This window comes from Azolla caroliniana, unplaced genomic scaffold (assembly GCF_043228905.1).
Source record: "Azolla caroliniana isolate FFs.n. ecotype wild unplaced genomic scaffold, voAzoCaro1.0.p SCAF_10, whole genome shotgun sequence".
Lineage (NCBI taxonomy): Eukaryota > Viridiplantae > Streptophyta > Polypodiopsida > Salviniales > Salviniaceae > Azolla > Azolla caroliniana.
Genome location: NW_028230445.1, coordinates 10,475,257 through 10,488,972, shown reverse-complemented (window position 1 = coordinate 10,488,972; position 13,716 = coordinate 10,475,257). Strand labels below are relative to the sequence as shown.

Below are 13,716 nucleotides of genomic sequence, written 5' to 3'. Positions count from 1 at the left end.
CAACCCCTACATTCCATATTGGCATCTAGTGAATTAAGAGATATGTATAAAGTATTTCGAACCCAAGACATAGTGGAACCAATGGATGTCCAACCCCTACATTCCATATTAGCATCTAGTGAATTAAGAGATATGTATTAGCATCTAGTGAATTAAGAGATATGTATTAGCATCTAGTGAATTAAGAGATATGTATGAAGTATATAATAGAAAGGTGAGTAAAATTGGGTTTCAAACCCACAATATAGTGGAACCAATGGATGTCCAACCCCTACATTCCACGGTGGCATCTAGTGAATTAAGAGATATGTATGTATGAAGTATATAGTAGGGAGGTGAGTAAAATTGGGTTTCGAACCTAAGACATAGTGGAACCAATGGATGTCCAACCCCTACATACCACGGTGGCATCTAGTGAATTAAGAGATATGTATGAATTAAAAGGAACTTGGGTTTCGAACCCAAGACACAATGCTTGTAGTGTAACAACCTACCACTAGAGTAAGCTAATTAGAATTGAAAAAAACATAAGAGAGAAGAGAAATTTCTCTCTATTTCTATAGAAGCCCAACAGCCTTGTTTCTTTATTTCCGGAAATGCCCCTTCCCACTTTGACCTATTGAAGAGAGAGAGAGTAAGTGAGAGAGAAACAGAGAGAGGCTGCTCTGTTCGTTCTTGTGGGTGTGTATTCTCTGTCGATGAGGTGCTTCCCTGCAGGTAAATACAGGCCTTTAGTTTGGTTTTTTCTTTTTGTTCTTGAAACGTCATCCTTGTTTGTGTAACTATGGCGCTGCTTCCTGGTATGAAATGAAGTGAGTGAATTTTGCAATTTATTTGATTTCCTTATTAGTTTCTGCAGCGCAATTTTTGCTTCATTTCAGCATACATTGTCTTCTACATGTAGGTTTGGTCCCTAAATTTTGTAGTTGTATATATGTATGTGCATATATACATATATGCACATACATATATACAACTACAATTACATATACAATTACATGTACATGTCTATATGCTCATATATCCTTTTAGTATGAGCTATACCATTGGCATACCTAGCAATCACAATATAGGTCATATGCATAGTACTCTATTAGAAGAAAAAAAGTTGTACACATAAAAATGTTTATGATACCTAGGTTTGTTTATCTGTCTGTAAGGATGAATTCATAGGAAGAGTGATAAACAAATTGATGATGTACACATGATCTCTCTCTCTAGAGGCCATATTATGCTCTCATGTTTATGTAGAGACGAGAAAGAATGCAAGATATTTTCTGACAGCCTAAAATGGCCTTTGAAATCCTTGTATTATGATTGCCCATATTGAATATCAATGAAATAAATGAATAAAGTGATACATAAAATATTATAGTCATGAATGCTTCTCCATTCTCTTTACTAGCCCTAAGATTGGGAGACCGCTTTATATGTCCATTTAGTAAGCCCACCATGATGGCTATCCATAAAGATCATGAGATATGACTCATTTAGCAATTGATTAAGCATCATATGTATGCATACCACTGGGAGGTTTTCTCCCAAAAAGAACCAATCTATATCTATTTCTAGAGAGAGAGAGAGAGAGATAGATTATATTATCTTCTTCGGAGGTCAAATATGACCTATGAGACCAAAAAAATTACATTTCACGTGATACGTGTGAAAGTGAGTAGTGACTCTTGATGTTCAAGAACTTTACCAATGAATGTTGCAATCGAGAGTGCACATTGTGGTTGTGGAGAAATTCGTGCAAGGATTGGGCTTGGTCGAAGATATGTGGAAAGCATGGTCAAATATTATCAAAGGCAGAGCATTGTATCAAAGTGTGATACTCAGACTCTCAAACTTGTTTAGGGCAAAGTGTGCATAGTCGACCACTCTCATCACTTGTGCCCCAATGTCCCGTCTCACATTGCAATGCATGTGAGCTAAGTCGCATGGAAGCAATGGTTCGAATATAAGCCAATGGAATGGGCTCTAATATGTATCGATGTGTACGGTTTCCCTGTTCCCCGAAGAATAGGTTTTGTAGTTAGGTGCAACATGAGAAAGAAAGAAAGAAAGATATATTAAAGTCTCTTAAGAGGCCAAACTGGCCTATAAGACCAAACAAGATATTACATCTTAAGTGTTGTCTCATCTTTGAGAAAAAATCAAAATAAAATAGATATTACACAGTAAATATAAAACTAAATAAGATGAAAAGAAAAGAAACGAGGGAATATGGTTTTTGGCACATGTGAGATTCTTATGTTAGATATATTGTAGCTTTTGTCTTCGAAAGATCTCTAGCATAGGTCGATCCAGAATGAAAATGTCTTCGAACTGAGGGAAGCACCTACAATGGCGGGAGATAATGGCTTTTATCTGTCGATGGCAAGGGTGTTGAGGTCGTGGTCCATGGGGCCGGGGCCTACGTGCATGACAAATTGCTATTGCCCGATCAATTGTAACCCCTTTGTTATGTCCTGGTTTGGAGCCCATTTGTGTATCTGTGATTGACTTGTAGCATTAGAAGTGATGGGGCTAAAGAAAGTTGTGATTGTTCTTTGTGGATGAGCTTGTGTGGCTGTATTCTTCAACAACTTTTCTTGATGTCTCTTGAGCTCTAGCAAGAAAATTCATAGGCATTGTTGGTCCTCATAGTCCATTACCTTGCGTAGTGGGCCAAAGCCTTGTTTAAAGAGGCAATGGTATCTCCCTCTGATTTTGTAAAAGACACTACAATGACAAACATAGTGTTCTTCAGATTCCACTCCTTGATGACACAATTGACAAATTCTCTCTTCTAGAGGTAATCGTGTATATCTGCTTACCTCAATCTGTAATTGATGTGATGAAGTTCACAGCTGCCCTATCACACTACGCAACACATAGGATAGATGTATGTCCATATAAGGTGGCCTGATGATGAATCCATCCTCCGATGTGTGTAAGAAGTGTGTCTTATAGTGGGCCATCTTTGTAGCAAGTGGTATTTTGGGGCTGATCCATGTTATCTTGTTTTCCAAGTTAATAATATCAGTGCGGATCACTCTATTCTATAAGAGAGAGAGAGAGAGAGAGAGAGAGAGAGAGAGAGAGAGAGAGAGAGAAGAAGAAGAAGAAGAAGAAGAAGAAGAAGAAGAAGATGATGATGAAGAAGAAGAAGAAGGCGAAGAAGAAGAAGAAAGATATATTGTCTTTTAAGAGGCCAAAATGTTCTATAAGACCAAACAAGAGATTACATCTTAAAAAATGTGGTCTCATCCTTGAGAACAACAAACAAAAATAAACACAACTAAGTAAAATGTAAATAGAATTAGAATTAAGATCTGACAAAAGAATCCTGTCATCTATGCATGTAAGATTCTCAAGGCAGGTATGTTTTTTTCCTTTGAAAGATCTCTAGCATAGGTCAATTCAGAATGCAAAAATCTCTGAAGAAAGGGAATTACCTATGATGGCAGAGATAATGGCCTGTATCGGTTGACATATCGGCCTCTCCATTATTATATATATATTTAGAAAGATTAGATTAGAGATTTTTTAGCATCCACAGAGAGAGAGATTAATGTCTACTACAGGCTGAAATCAACTTATGAGACAAATCATGATTACAAATATGGGGGAGTTCAAGCTCTCCATACTGCAATAAAATTAAAAGGTCTAGGTTTCCTAAAGATACAAGATAGAGAGAGAGAGAGGGAGAAAGAGGAAAAAAATGAAGATATTAACATTTTCTAGGGTTTAAACCAGTTATGAGTCTAAATTTAAAATCATCATATCATATATGATACAAATGTTAAATGTGGGGTAAAAGAAATAGGTTTTTAAAAATCTAAAGCTCAGGACCATTTGAGTCTAACATGGTCATAATTGTTTCTCAGGTTCATATACATGGCACACGCTACGTGGAAGTTTCTCTATGGCTATCTACGTTCTACATATACTGCTGCTCACACTTCAAGATCTATTCAGGTGTGCCATTATTATACAGAAGATGAGGGAGAGGAAGAAGAAAGAAAGATATAGCAATGTCTCATAAAGTGCGAACTGACCTATGAGACCCATAGGCTAAATCTGAAAAGTTATCTCACCTTAGAGGAGAATAAACAAAAATAAATATAAATATAAATAAGTTATCTCCCAGGATGGTAACAAAAATAAACCCTACATATCTGTCAAGGGGTAGGCAGTGCAAGAAAGAGCCCTCCCAGTAATGTGCTCTCATTTGGGTTTGATTGATTTATATCAAGTAGTACCACCCATGATATCATGCATTGAGACTAATGTTCTTAACATTGGTATTTTTCTTAGTTGTGCTTACATGGTGCCTCATACACCACTTTTTGGCTACATTGTGAAATTAGGTTCAATAACGACTTCCTGGCTTGTGCAGGACTAAGTATTCTCTACTAACTCATGGAAAACGACATGAAACAAATATGCATGATAAGCTGCAATAAAAACCAGCTTGTGTCGTGTTTATGTATGTTATTACTATATTATTGAAATCATATTTATGTCAATGTAATCTGGACTGTTGCATATTTGCAAATGCATCCTTCCAGCTTTCAAATGTTCTTTACCATCTAGATTTTCCAGGGCTACTATGTTTCAAGTCACAAGTGGAATGCGTACATGATTCATTGTTCAGCAATACTTCAGGCAAGGCCAAAACCAAGCACAACAAAACCCAATGCAACTCCAGGAATAAGAAAGATCAGAGTACCAAAGCCTCCACCAACCGATAAACCTTATGTTCCGCCACCTAGCACTTCGGTGCGGGGAGGTTCGACAGTGAAGGTGGCAAAAGTGTTTCATGGGATGTCAGTAAAGCAGTTGGCTGATCAATTGGGCCAAACAGTGGAATCAGTTCAGGGATTACTTGTGGGGTTTGGAGAGCTGGTTAACCGTGCAACGGATGCCATTAAAATTGATGCAGCGGAATTAGTTGCCTATGTAAGTCAGTAGTTTTGTAAGTGTGCTGAAAGACTGCATGTGGACATAGCTAGTAGATACCGCCATTTATATATATACATTTATGTGTTTGTTATGTTTGCATATCTAATACCCACTCTTCCACTTATATTTCATTTCATTAGCGTAGATGTATCCTGTGTTTGTGCATTTTGTGATCTATTCTACTGCATGACTTATCCTTCATTTATATAGACCTCTGTGAGTTATGATTGTGAGACCTGAAATGTTTTTTTGTTATGGATCAATGAAGGAACTAGACTATGATGTCAAGCGGATCCACTTTGACTCAGCTAAAAATGATGCTTTGGCATTGTCTTCTGTCAAAGGTAAGCTTGTGACAAGACCTGCTGTCGTAACTGTCATGGGTCATGTTGACCATGGTAAAACATCGCTCCTAGATGCATTGCGTCAGACCTCTGTTGCGGCACACGAGGCTGGTGGGATAACCCAGCATATAGGTGCATTTGTGGTTAAAATGTCATCAGGGGCGTCTCTCACTTTCTTAGATACACCAGGACATGCTGCATTTAGTGCCATGAGGGCTCGTGGTGCAGCTGTGACTGACATTGTAGTACTTGTAGTTGCTGCTGATGATGGAGTTATGCCGCAGACACGTGAAGCTCTATCTCATGCTCAAGCTGCACATGTCCCACTTGTGGTGGCCATAAATAAGTGTGACAGATCAGATGCTAACCCAGCTAGAGTTCGTGAACAACTTGCTGCTGAAGGTGTTGAGCTAGAGGACATGGGAGGTGATGTCCAGGTGGTAGAGATATCAGCAACAACAAAGATGGGTCTAGATAAGCTGGAGGAGTCATTGTTGCTTCTTGCGGAGCTAATGGATCTAAAGGCTGATATGGGTGGAGATATTCATGCAGTTGTAGTGGAAGCACGGCTCGATAGGGGCCGAGGTCCATTAGCAACTGCGGTGGTTCGCAATGGTTTGCTAACACCTGGTCTCCATGTCGTTGTTGGAAGTGAATGGGGAAGAATCCGCAGTCTCTTAGATACTCATGGACACCAAGTGAAATCTGCTGGACCATCGATGCCGGTTGAGATTGAAGGGTTAAAAGGGCTGCCTCAGGCAGGAGATGATGTTATTGTTGTCTCTAGTGAGGAGAGAGCAAGGAAGCTTACTGATGCTCGACGAAACCGGCTTGAGCATGCAAAACTTCAACGATTTGTAAGACCTGTATTGCTCAAAGAACCTAAACTGGGTAAGGGGAACAAGCAAAGTAAAGAAGAGAAAGAGAAGGAGAAGGAGAACAAAGAGGAAACTGTTGAGCAAGATTCAATGGAGGAATGTAAAGAAGAAAAAAAGGTGGAGTTGGTGCTCGTTGTTAAAGGTGATGTACAAGGAACAGTTCAAGCCGTTACCCAGGCTCTTGAGACCTTGACGAGTGAACAAGTAAGTTCTTTAGTGCTCAATGTAGGACAAAAGTCAATAAGGTAGCAAGTTAATCTGACCAAAATAACACTGAATCCGTATAATAAATTTGACTTCTGCAGGTTATTGTGACCATCGTGCATGCCGGAGTTGGTCCAGTTTCTTTATCCGATGTAGATCTTGCTGAGACATGTGGTGCTTGTATCATTTGTTTCAACACACGATCAATGCCTGCTGCTGTAGAAGCTGCAACTCGCCAAGCAAATATAGATGTAAGCCTTCTACCAACTCATCCAGACATCTTTTTATATTTTTAAGATCCTTAGTTTTTTGTCCTTTCCAGAAAGACATGCAAATGGTTGATAAAACATTGTATACACTGTTTTCATCTCATAGGACACTTATTTTTCAGATACATTTAAACATCTTTCTTGCTTTCTGTGTTCAAACAAGGTCTACTCATGAGACACATTGGCCTTTGAGAGATGTCAATGCATCTTTCTCTTATTTTTTCTTCCTTAATAAGGTTTAATAATGCGTGTTTTGTGTTTTGCAGGTTCGTCATTACAGGGTGATTTACCATCTGTTGGAAGACATAGGACAGCTTATTGTGAATAAGGCACCTGGTGTGTTGGAAGATCAGGTGGCTGGGCAAGCTCAAGTCTTGAGTATATTCGAGATTAAAGGAAAAGGGAGTGCAAAGGTAGGATCCGCCACAATAGCTGGGTGCCGTGTCTTTGAAGGTAGAATCACAAGAGCATTTAGTGCAAAGGTTTTGCGTAGTGGTGAAGTCATCTATGAAGGTAGGTTCAAGTCGTTGAAACGAGAAAAGCTAGATGTTGAGGCTGTCGGCAAAGGCAATGAGTGTGGATTGATTCTTGATGATTTCGGGACTTTCGAAGTTGGAGATGTCATACAATGTATCGAATCAGTGAGGAAAAAGCCACGATTCGTCTCTTCCGAAAGTGGTTCTGTGAAAATTGAATGCTGAGTAGACACTCCACAGTTCATGCAAATTTTGGTGTTTCGAGTGGCCTTTCAATGCATATAGTCTGTGAATGATCCAAATCTATTGGGAGTAGATACTACTCATTAGAAGTTCCTTTGGGTTGGCATATTTGAAGCAAATATGGTGGAGGTTGCACCTCAAGTGCTCAATTACATGAGTTGAGGTAAGCAACTTGCCTTGAGTCAAGTTCGTACCGGTTTGTCCTGTTCAATTGGTATATATACGAGGTAGATAATCGTAAAGATCATTCTTGACCATTGATGGAGGGTAGTCTATGAGATAAAGATCATTCATGTGGGGTGGGCACTAGGATGAATTAAACTATAAACATGATTTTGAGGGTGAATCAATGTTCAAATGATTCATGTATGTTCTATATTCAGAAAGAGGTAAACAATCATAAAGATAATTTTCGGGGTAGCCATATGAGATAAAGATAATTTATAAGGACTGGGTACTGAATGGATCACTGATAAACATGACTTCTAAGGGGGATTGTTGTCCAAATGATTCATGTATGTTGATTCAAATTTCTGAACATGTACCCTATCCACTTACAGGTGTTCAACATGAGATTTAAGGTGTAAGACAATTGCTTTTAAATCACAAAAACATAATAAAAGGCTCAATCAACTCATTAAAACTAATAGACTGACATTAATTACTAATCATACGAATCCGTATTAGCAAGAAACTAAATTCTTGGACACATGATCCAATGCTTGTTTAAGGAAGCTACCCAAAACATGTTCGTTGGGCTTATGACTTTGTCTTAGTTGGTTGGGTTCTTTTGCTTTGCACTCATCTTTCATTATTTCTTGGTGGAATCAAAAGCGTGAAATCTCTTGTTTATTAAATATTGGCAAGTCCGTTTCTTCTCTATATGTGATGACCTAGGTCTTTACCTAAGATGTCTTTTCATTACTTGAAGTTTCTTCGACATTGATTTCATATTCTTTTAGAAGGATCTTTTGCACACATACAAGTAATGACATTGGTTGAAATGTGGTTGGAATGCCTTGTACAACACTTGCTGTGATTTTTTTTCTTTGATCCTATAGAAGTTTATGTAGGAAAATTACATTTGCTGAGATTGAGTACAAACTTTACTTTTTCTTTAGAAAGCTTGGACTGTATAAATAGAATCTTTGAGGCATGGTTGGGGCAGCTTATTTAACGTCGGGAATCAGTTGTTTATGGGGTTCGGCTTTTCATTTCAATTTATGTTTGCTTGTCTTTTTTGTATTGAATGGGTTCATCCTGCACTAGGCAAACAGTGATACAATTAAAATTTGTGGTGTACATAGTAAAGTTGGTAATATGATACCAAAGGGTGAAAGACTTTCATAACATAAAATTCTAGACACTAACATCTTATTCATTGTCTTCCCTCAAAACCCACATTCGCATTTTAATTACAATCTCCCTTTCAATTTTTTTATTTCCAATCCTAGTCTTGTATACAATCCTAATTTGAAGTAATTTAGGTTTTTGTTTTCATATTATGGTTAAAAACTTCATGGTACATAACTAGCATTTGACCCTACACACTACCACAACATAAGTTCAAAGGTACCAATATAAGCATAATTATTTCACAAATTGTCTCACTCGTCCCTCTGAAGAAACAATCTGTATAAACTATTGTACTTACATTAATTGAAACATGTACAAAGAAACAACCTATCCACATGTTATCAACTTGACACACTTCAAATTGATCACACTCCATAAGACTTAGTATTGAAGGCTACCATTCTCAAGGTGGGTTAGGCACAATGTATAAAGTATATTACAACTTAATGCAACAACCACTAACTAGGTTACAAACTCGGTTTATATACTGATTGACTTGGGCAATTGTCCTTCTCACTATTTACATAAATAGCCTAAGCCTAGTGTGTACAAAAGGAGACAGTGTGAATATGTCCATTAGAAACCCGTATTCAACAAGGTCAACATGGCCCAGTTAGCCTTCCACTGTATGTTGATGATTTAGTCATCGCCGGTGCCGACCTGGAAGAAATCAAGTCTCAGCTCGTGGCATCTTTCGAAATGAAGGATCTTGGAGACCTTCATTACTTCCTCGGGATCGAAGTGATCCGTTCCCGTGAAGGCATATTGATCAGTCAACGTCATTACACGCTGAATATGCTCTTCAAGTTCGGGATGACAAATTGTAAGCCCATCTCGACCCCTCTGGATAAAAACATAAAGCTTTGCCGAAATTCGAGAAAGGCGTGCGACCTATTTGGTTGCAATGATCAGTCAATTTATGTCACAACCCACGACCGAACATCTTCAATGCACTCAAAGGATATTATGATATGTCAGCGGCACTAAGGACATGGCATTGCTGTATCGGGGAGGCGTAGCCGAACAATTAGTTGGGTACATGGATGCTGATTGGGCCGGAAATGTCCACGATCGTAGATCCACATCCGGATACACATGCTCATTGGGAAGTGCGGCGATCGCGTGGAGCAGTAAGAAGCAACCGACAATAGAGTTGTCGAGCACGGAGGCCAAATATCGAGGGGCGACTGTCGCTATGTGTGAAGTCATTTGGATGAAACGACTATTACGGGATCTACATGTGGAGGTGTCCAATCCGACGATGATCTATTGCGACAACCACAACAACATCCACCTTGCGAAGAACCATGTATTCCACGCCCGGACCAAGCACATTGAGGTGCACTACCATTTTGTCCTCAAGTGTGTCCTTTCTGGTGAGGTCGAATTGGCGTATGTTCCGACGGGTCGATAGATTGCCGACATCTTCACCAAGCCCCTTGGTCTCGACAAGTTGCGGCATTTCTCAGGTGAGCTGGGTTTACGTCACCTCGACACACCGAACTTGAGGGGGAGATAGGAATAGGAGCATGAAAGGAGCGGTAGTGACCGTGATGCCGAATCGGGTGAAGAGTTCGATTTCGGGTCGGTTGAGGAAGCCGAAGATGAAAACAGGGGTCGTAATCGCAAGGAAGAGCCGAAGACAGCCGAACAAAGGGGAAATACAACCAAGAAGGGCGTAAAGACCAAGACCAAGACGTGGTCTGATGTTGTGAAGGGCTTGGAATTAGAAGATGAATTGGAGACATCCAAATCGGGCAAAAGTGGAATTGAATCGGAAGTGACCGATTCAATCGAAATGTACGATTTGGTCATTACGAATCGACTGAGGGCCAAGCGGAGGAAAGGGCAGCGAAAGAGGCGCCAACACCGCGACAACAAGGGAGTTGAGAAGGGCCGCATGAGCAGACAAGCCGACCGGAAAGGTCGAAGCGCGTGAAATTGAACGGGACGAGGAGCGCGAGTGAGGTGTGAAGCCAGGAGAGGTGTGTGACCAAGTAGTAAGTAGTTGACCTTAATTTGTTAAAAAATACCCCTATCTACTAACATGCTTAAATAACTAAACACAGTCGAGTTCTTGTTTTCTCTCGCCGTGTTGTGTAGTTGCACCTATAGTACTGGCGGGAGTAAACCTTGCCAAGTCGGCAAAACTCTTTGCATCATTGTTATTGTAAGATTAGGGTCGTTGTGGATATTTGGATAAGTTAGGAACACTTGCAGCCTTATTGTCTGACAATATAGAAGACAACCTACTAAGTGCATTTGCACTAGGCATTCATCTCCAATATCCTTGAGAAACCTTCGAAAGTGTGGCAAACAAGTTTTCTTCTGATCCATCCCATCTATAATCAACCACATATACCTTTTTGGTGATTGAAGTGATTTTTGACGATGGTGCATAGATTTAGATCTTTCCAACGCTTGACTTTCTCGATATTCTTTTAATAAATTCTTATAATTCTTTATTTCTTCATCTATTGTCCCACTCTTTTCCATGCTTTTTAAACTTGCACATATGGAGCAAACACCCATCCAGACCTTGCGGGGTATGATCACATTGTTAAACTTCAATCTCTATAATCAATTAAAATGTCGATATTGTATGTAAGGTACACTTTCTAATAACATGTCATCCTTATACGCTTGGTATATACCTCATGACGAGTGAAGTTATCTGACAAATATAATCTTCCAGTGGTGGGCATAACATCACATTCCTTCGAAAAATATATCTCCATCCATCTCACGGTATGCTGCCCAATCAGACCCTTACATGCAGATTTTGTATTGTTGAAAGGTACCCACGAGCCCTTGTCTAATCGATGTTGAATTCTCTGGAGCCTCATGTTACCAATGCTATAAACAATCTTAAAAGCTACTCGACAACTCTTCATACTAAGTGAAAGGTAATATTCCACATGTAGAGAACTTGAAACTGTCGCGTGGTCCTTAACAAGTTCCATATGTGAAATCAAGAAAGTATCTTGTTCGTTGCCATTAAGTGACAAATGCTTCTGTCGCAACCCCCTCAAGTTTGCCTTTCCAAATTTTGAAAGACAAAGATTCTCGCAACATGGCTTGCATATATCAAATGCAATTTGGCGATCCAAACATAAAAAATTATATCTTTTAACACTCACTTGTCGAGGAACTCTTTGAAAATTTAGAGGCTTATTGACACAATCCTCGTCATCATTACATAAACTAGAATACTGAGGATCTGTAACTACTTTATTATTTCGTAGTCTACCTAAGTTAAAAGGCTCGATTGAAAAATTCGAACTTTGCCCTACATCATTGTTGGACTCTACATGGCATCATTTATTATTTATATGGTTATATTAGTCGATAGAGAATAACGAGTTATCAGATAATTTAAAAGGCTCAATGGAGAATAGAGAACTTTTACTCGAGGTTGAGGAGATCTCGAGTAAGGATAACTAAGCTCAACTAAGTTGAAAATAGTACAAAATTTTCTTCTATAACAAATCAAATTTAAAATTAATTTTTTTGAAAAAAAAAAAACCCTTAAAATATTTATATAAAGGAAAGGCCTCTTCTCATTGTTATTATTGCATTCAAGAAGCAAAGGACCACAAGAGCACATACCATCCCAGACCATCCATTTTTGCCTCCCCGGTCAACTCAAGTCGACATCATCAACATGAACAAGGGAAAGAAAATTGCTAGGTATCTTCTTTTTGACAGGAACTGCACGCTCCCAATGCGCAAAACTCGGCCACAACCAAGCTTAGAAACATACACAAAAAAAACCGGGGAATGGATGCACGACACAAAAAAAGGAGAGAAGAGTACATAGGATGTTTAACGTGGAAAACCCTGAGAGGGAAAAACCACGGGAGTCCACAGACTCCAAACTATCACTATATCACAAGGATTACAACAGTGAGCTCACGGAGGCAACGACCTCGTGCTCACGATCTTTGCCACAGGCGGCGGTTACAATAGAGGCATCGACCTCTTCCTCTCTCTCTCTCTCTCTGTACACTGTTACGCGCTCTCCAGTCTTGCACCAACAAGAATGACAACCCTTACATACAAAGTTTTCCCTAAGTCATATTTATACTAATATGACTTTTCGGCTATTTACAAATATAGTCCCGATGGACTCTCAGAAACATATTTACGAATATGTCCCTTCATCCGGTGAGCACTTCTCACCGGCTCTTGCCGGGTACTCATCATCCGGTTCTCACCGGGTCCTCCGTAGCCGGGTCCTCCGTAGCCGGGTACTCCTCATCCGGTTCTCACCGGGTCTTCCGTAGCTGGGTACTCCTCATCCTGTTCTCACCGGGTCTTCCGTAGCTGGGTACTCCTCATCCGGTTTCGGCCTCGGCCAAGTTTGCTCATTAGTACTGTTCTTCTCACTTCCCATCCGGAGGGACCTGTTTCCTAACACTTTTTATTGTTTTTTAAGGTTCTCTAAAGATTCCTAAAAAGATTCCATTTTATTTTTATTCATTTTTTGCACCGAGAACCCGATGCAGTGCATCGAGTTCTCGTTGAAAGGGGGTGGCTTTCAATAGGAACTTGATGTAGTACATCGAGTTCTCGTTGAAGGAGGAAAATTTTATGATTGATATACTAGAAATAGTAACTTTATTGCTATTTTATTAGCTTTTTTTAAGTGTTTTCGATACAAGGTTACATTTAAATTCGAGTGTTTTTTCTACTAATTTTCATGAACTTTACCTTTGTTATAAGGTTTAGAGTGTTTATATTTAAGAATATTTTATATCATTGTCCTTTTACTTGTTTTCAATGAATTGCGTCAGAAGGTACCATCTTTCAAATTGAAGATTCCCTCCCCAACCAAAAAACCTGCTGACCACATGCATAACCGAGAACCTTAGAAAACTTTGATTGAGTCAGGAGATGATGGGACCTCTAAGATTGGGGAGCCACGCCTCAAGATCTAGCCCCATGTGGAATGGACGTTGATCTATTCTAAGGAAGAAGGGGATTTGCACCTCAT

The 13,716-nt window shown here is 39.4% G+C and overlaps 1 protein-coding gene across 1 annotated transcript; it reads left to right on the top strand.

The window, feature by feature from the left end:
• The first annotated feature begins 601 nt into the window (after positions 1–601).
• Positions 602–8,044, top strand: LOC147859017 (Translation initiation factor 2, small GTP-binding protein). Its single transcript, XM_087325495.1, has 6 exons — positions 602–717; positions 3,873–3,963; positions 4,582–4,947; positions 5,219–6,376; positions 6,478–6,627; positions 6,912–8,044. Exons 2-6 carry the CDS (start codon positions 3,883–3,885, stop codon positions 7,344–7,346), a joined length of 2,190 nt encoding a protein of 729 aa, XP_087181621.1. The 5' UTR covers positions 602–717; positions 3,873–3,882; the 3' UTR covers positions 7,347–8,044.
• The last annotated feature ends 5,672 nt before the right edge of the window (positions 8,045–13,716 follow it).

Excerpts from the sequence above, each read along its gene's own strand:
- LOC147859017 (XM_087325495.1), top strand. The coding sequence starts at position 3,883 with ATGGCACACGCTACGTGGAAGTTTCTCTATGGCTATCTACGTTCTACA. Across the intron at positions 4,948-5,218 it reads CAGCGGAATTAGTTGCCTAT|GAACTAGACTATGATGTCAA; the intron begins GTAAGTCAGTAG and ends GGATCAATGAAG. Across the intron at positions 6,628-6,911 it reads CTCGCCAAGCAAATATAGAT|GTTCGTCATTACAGGGTGAT; the intron begins GTAAGCCTTCTA and ends TGTGTTTTGCAG.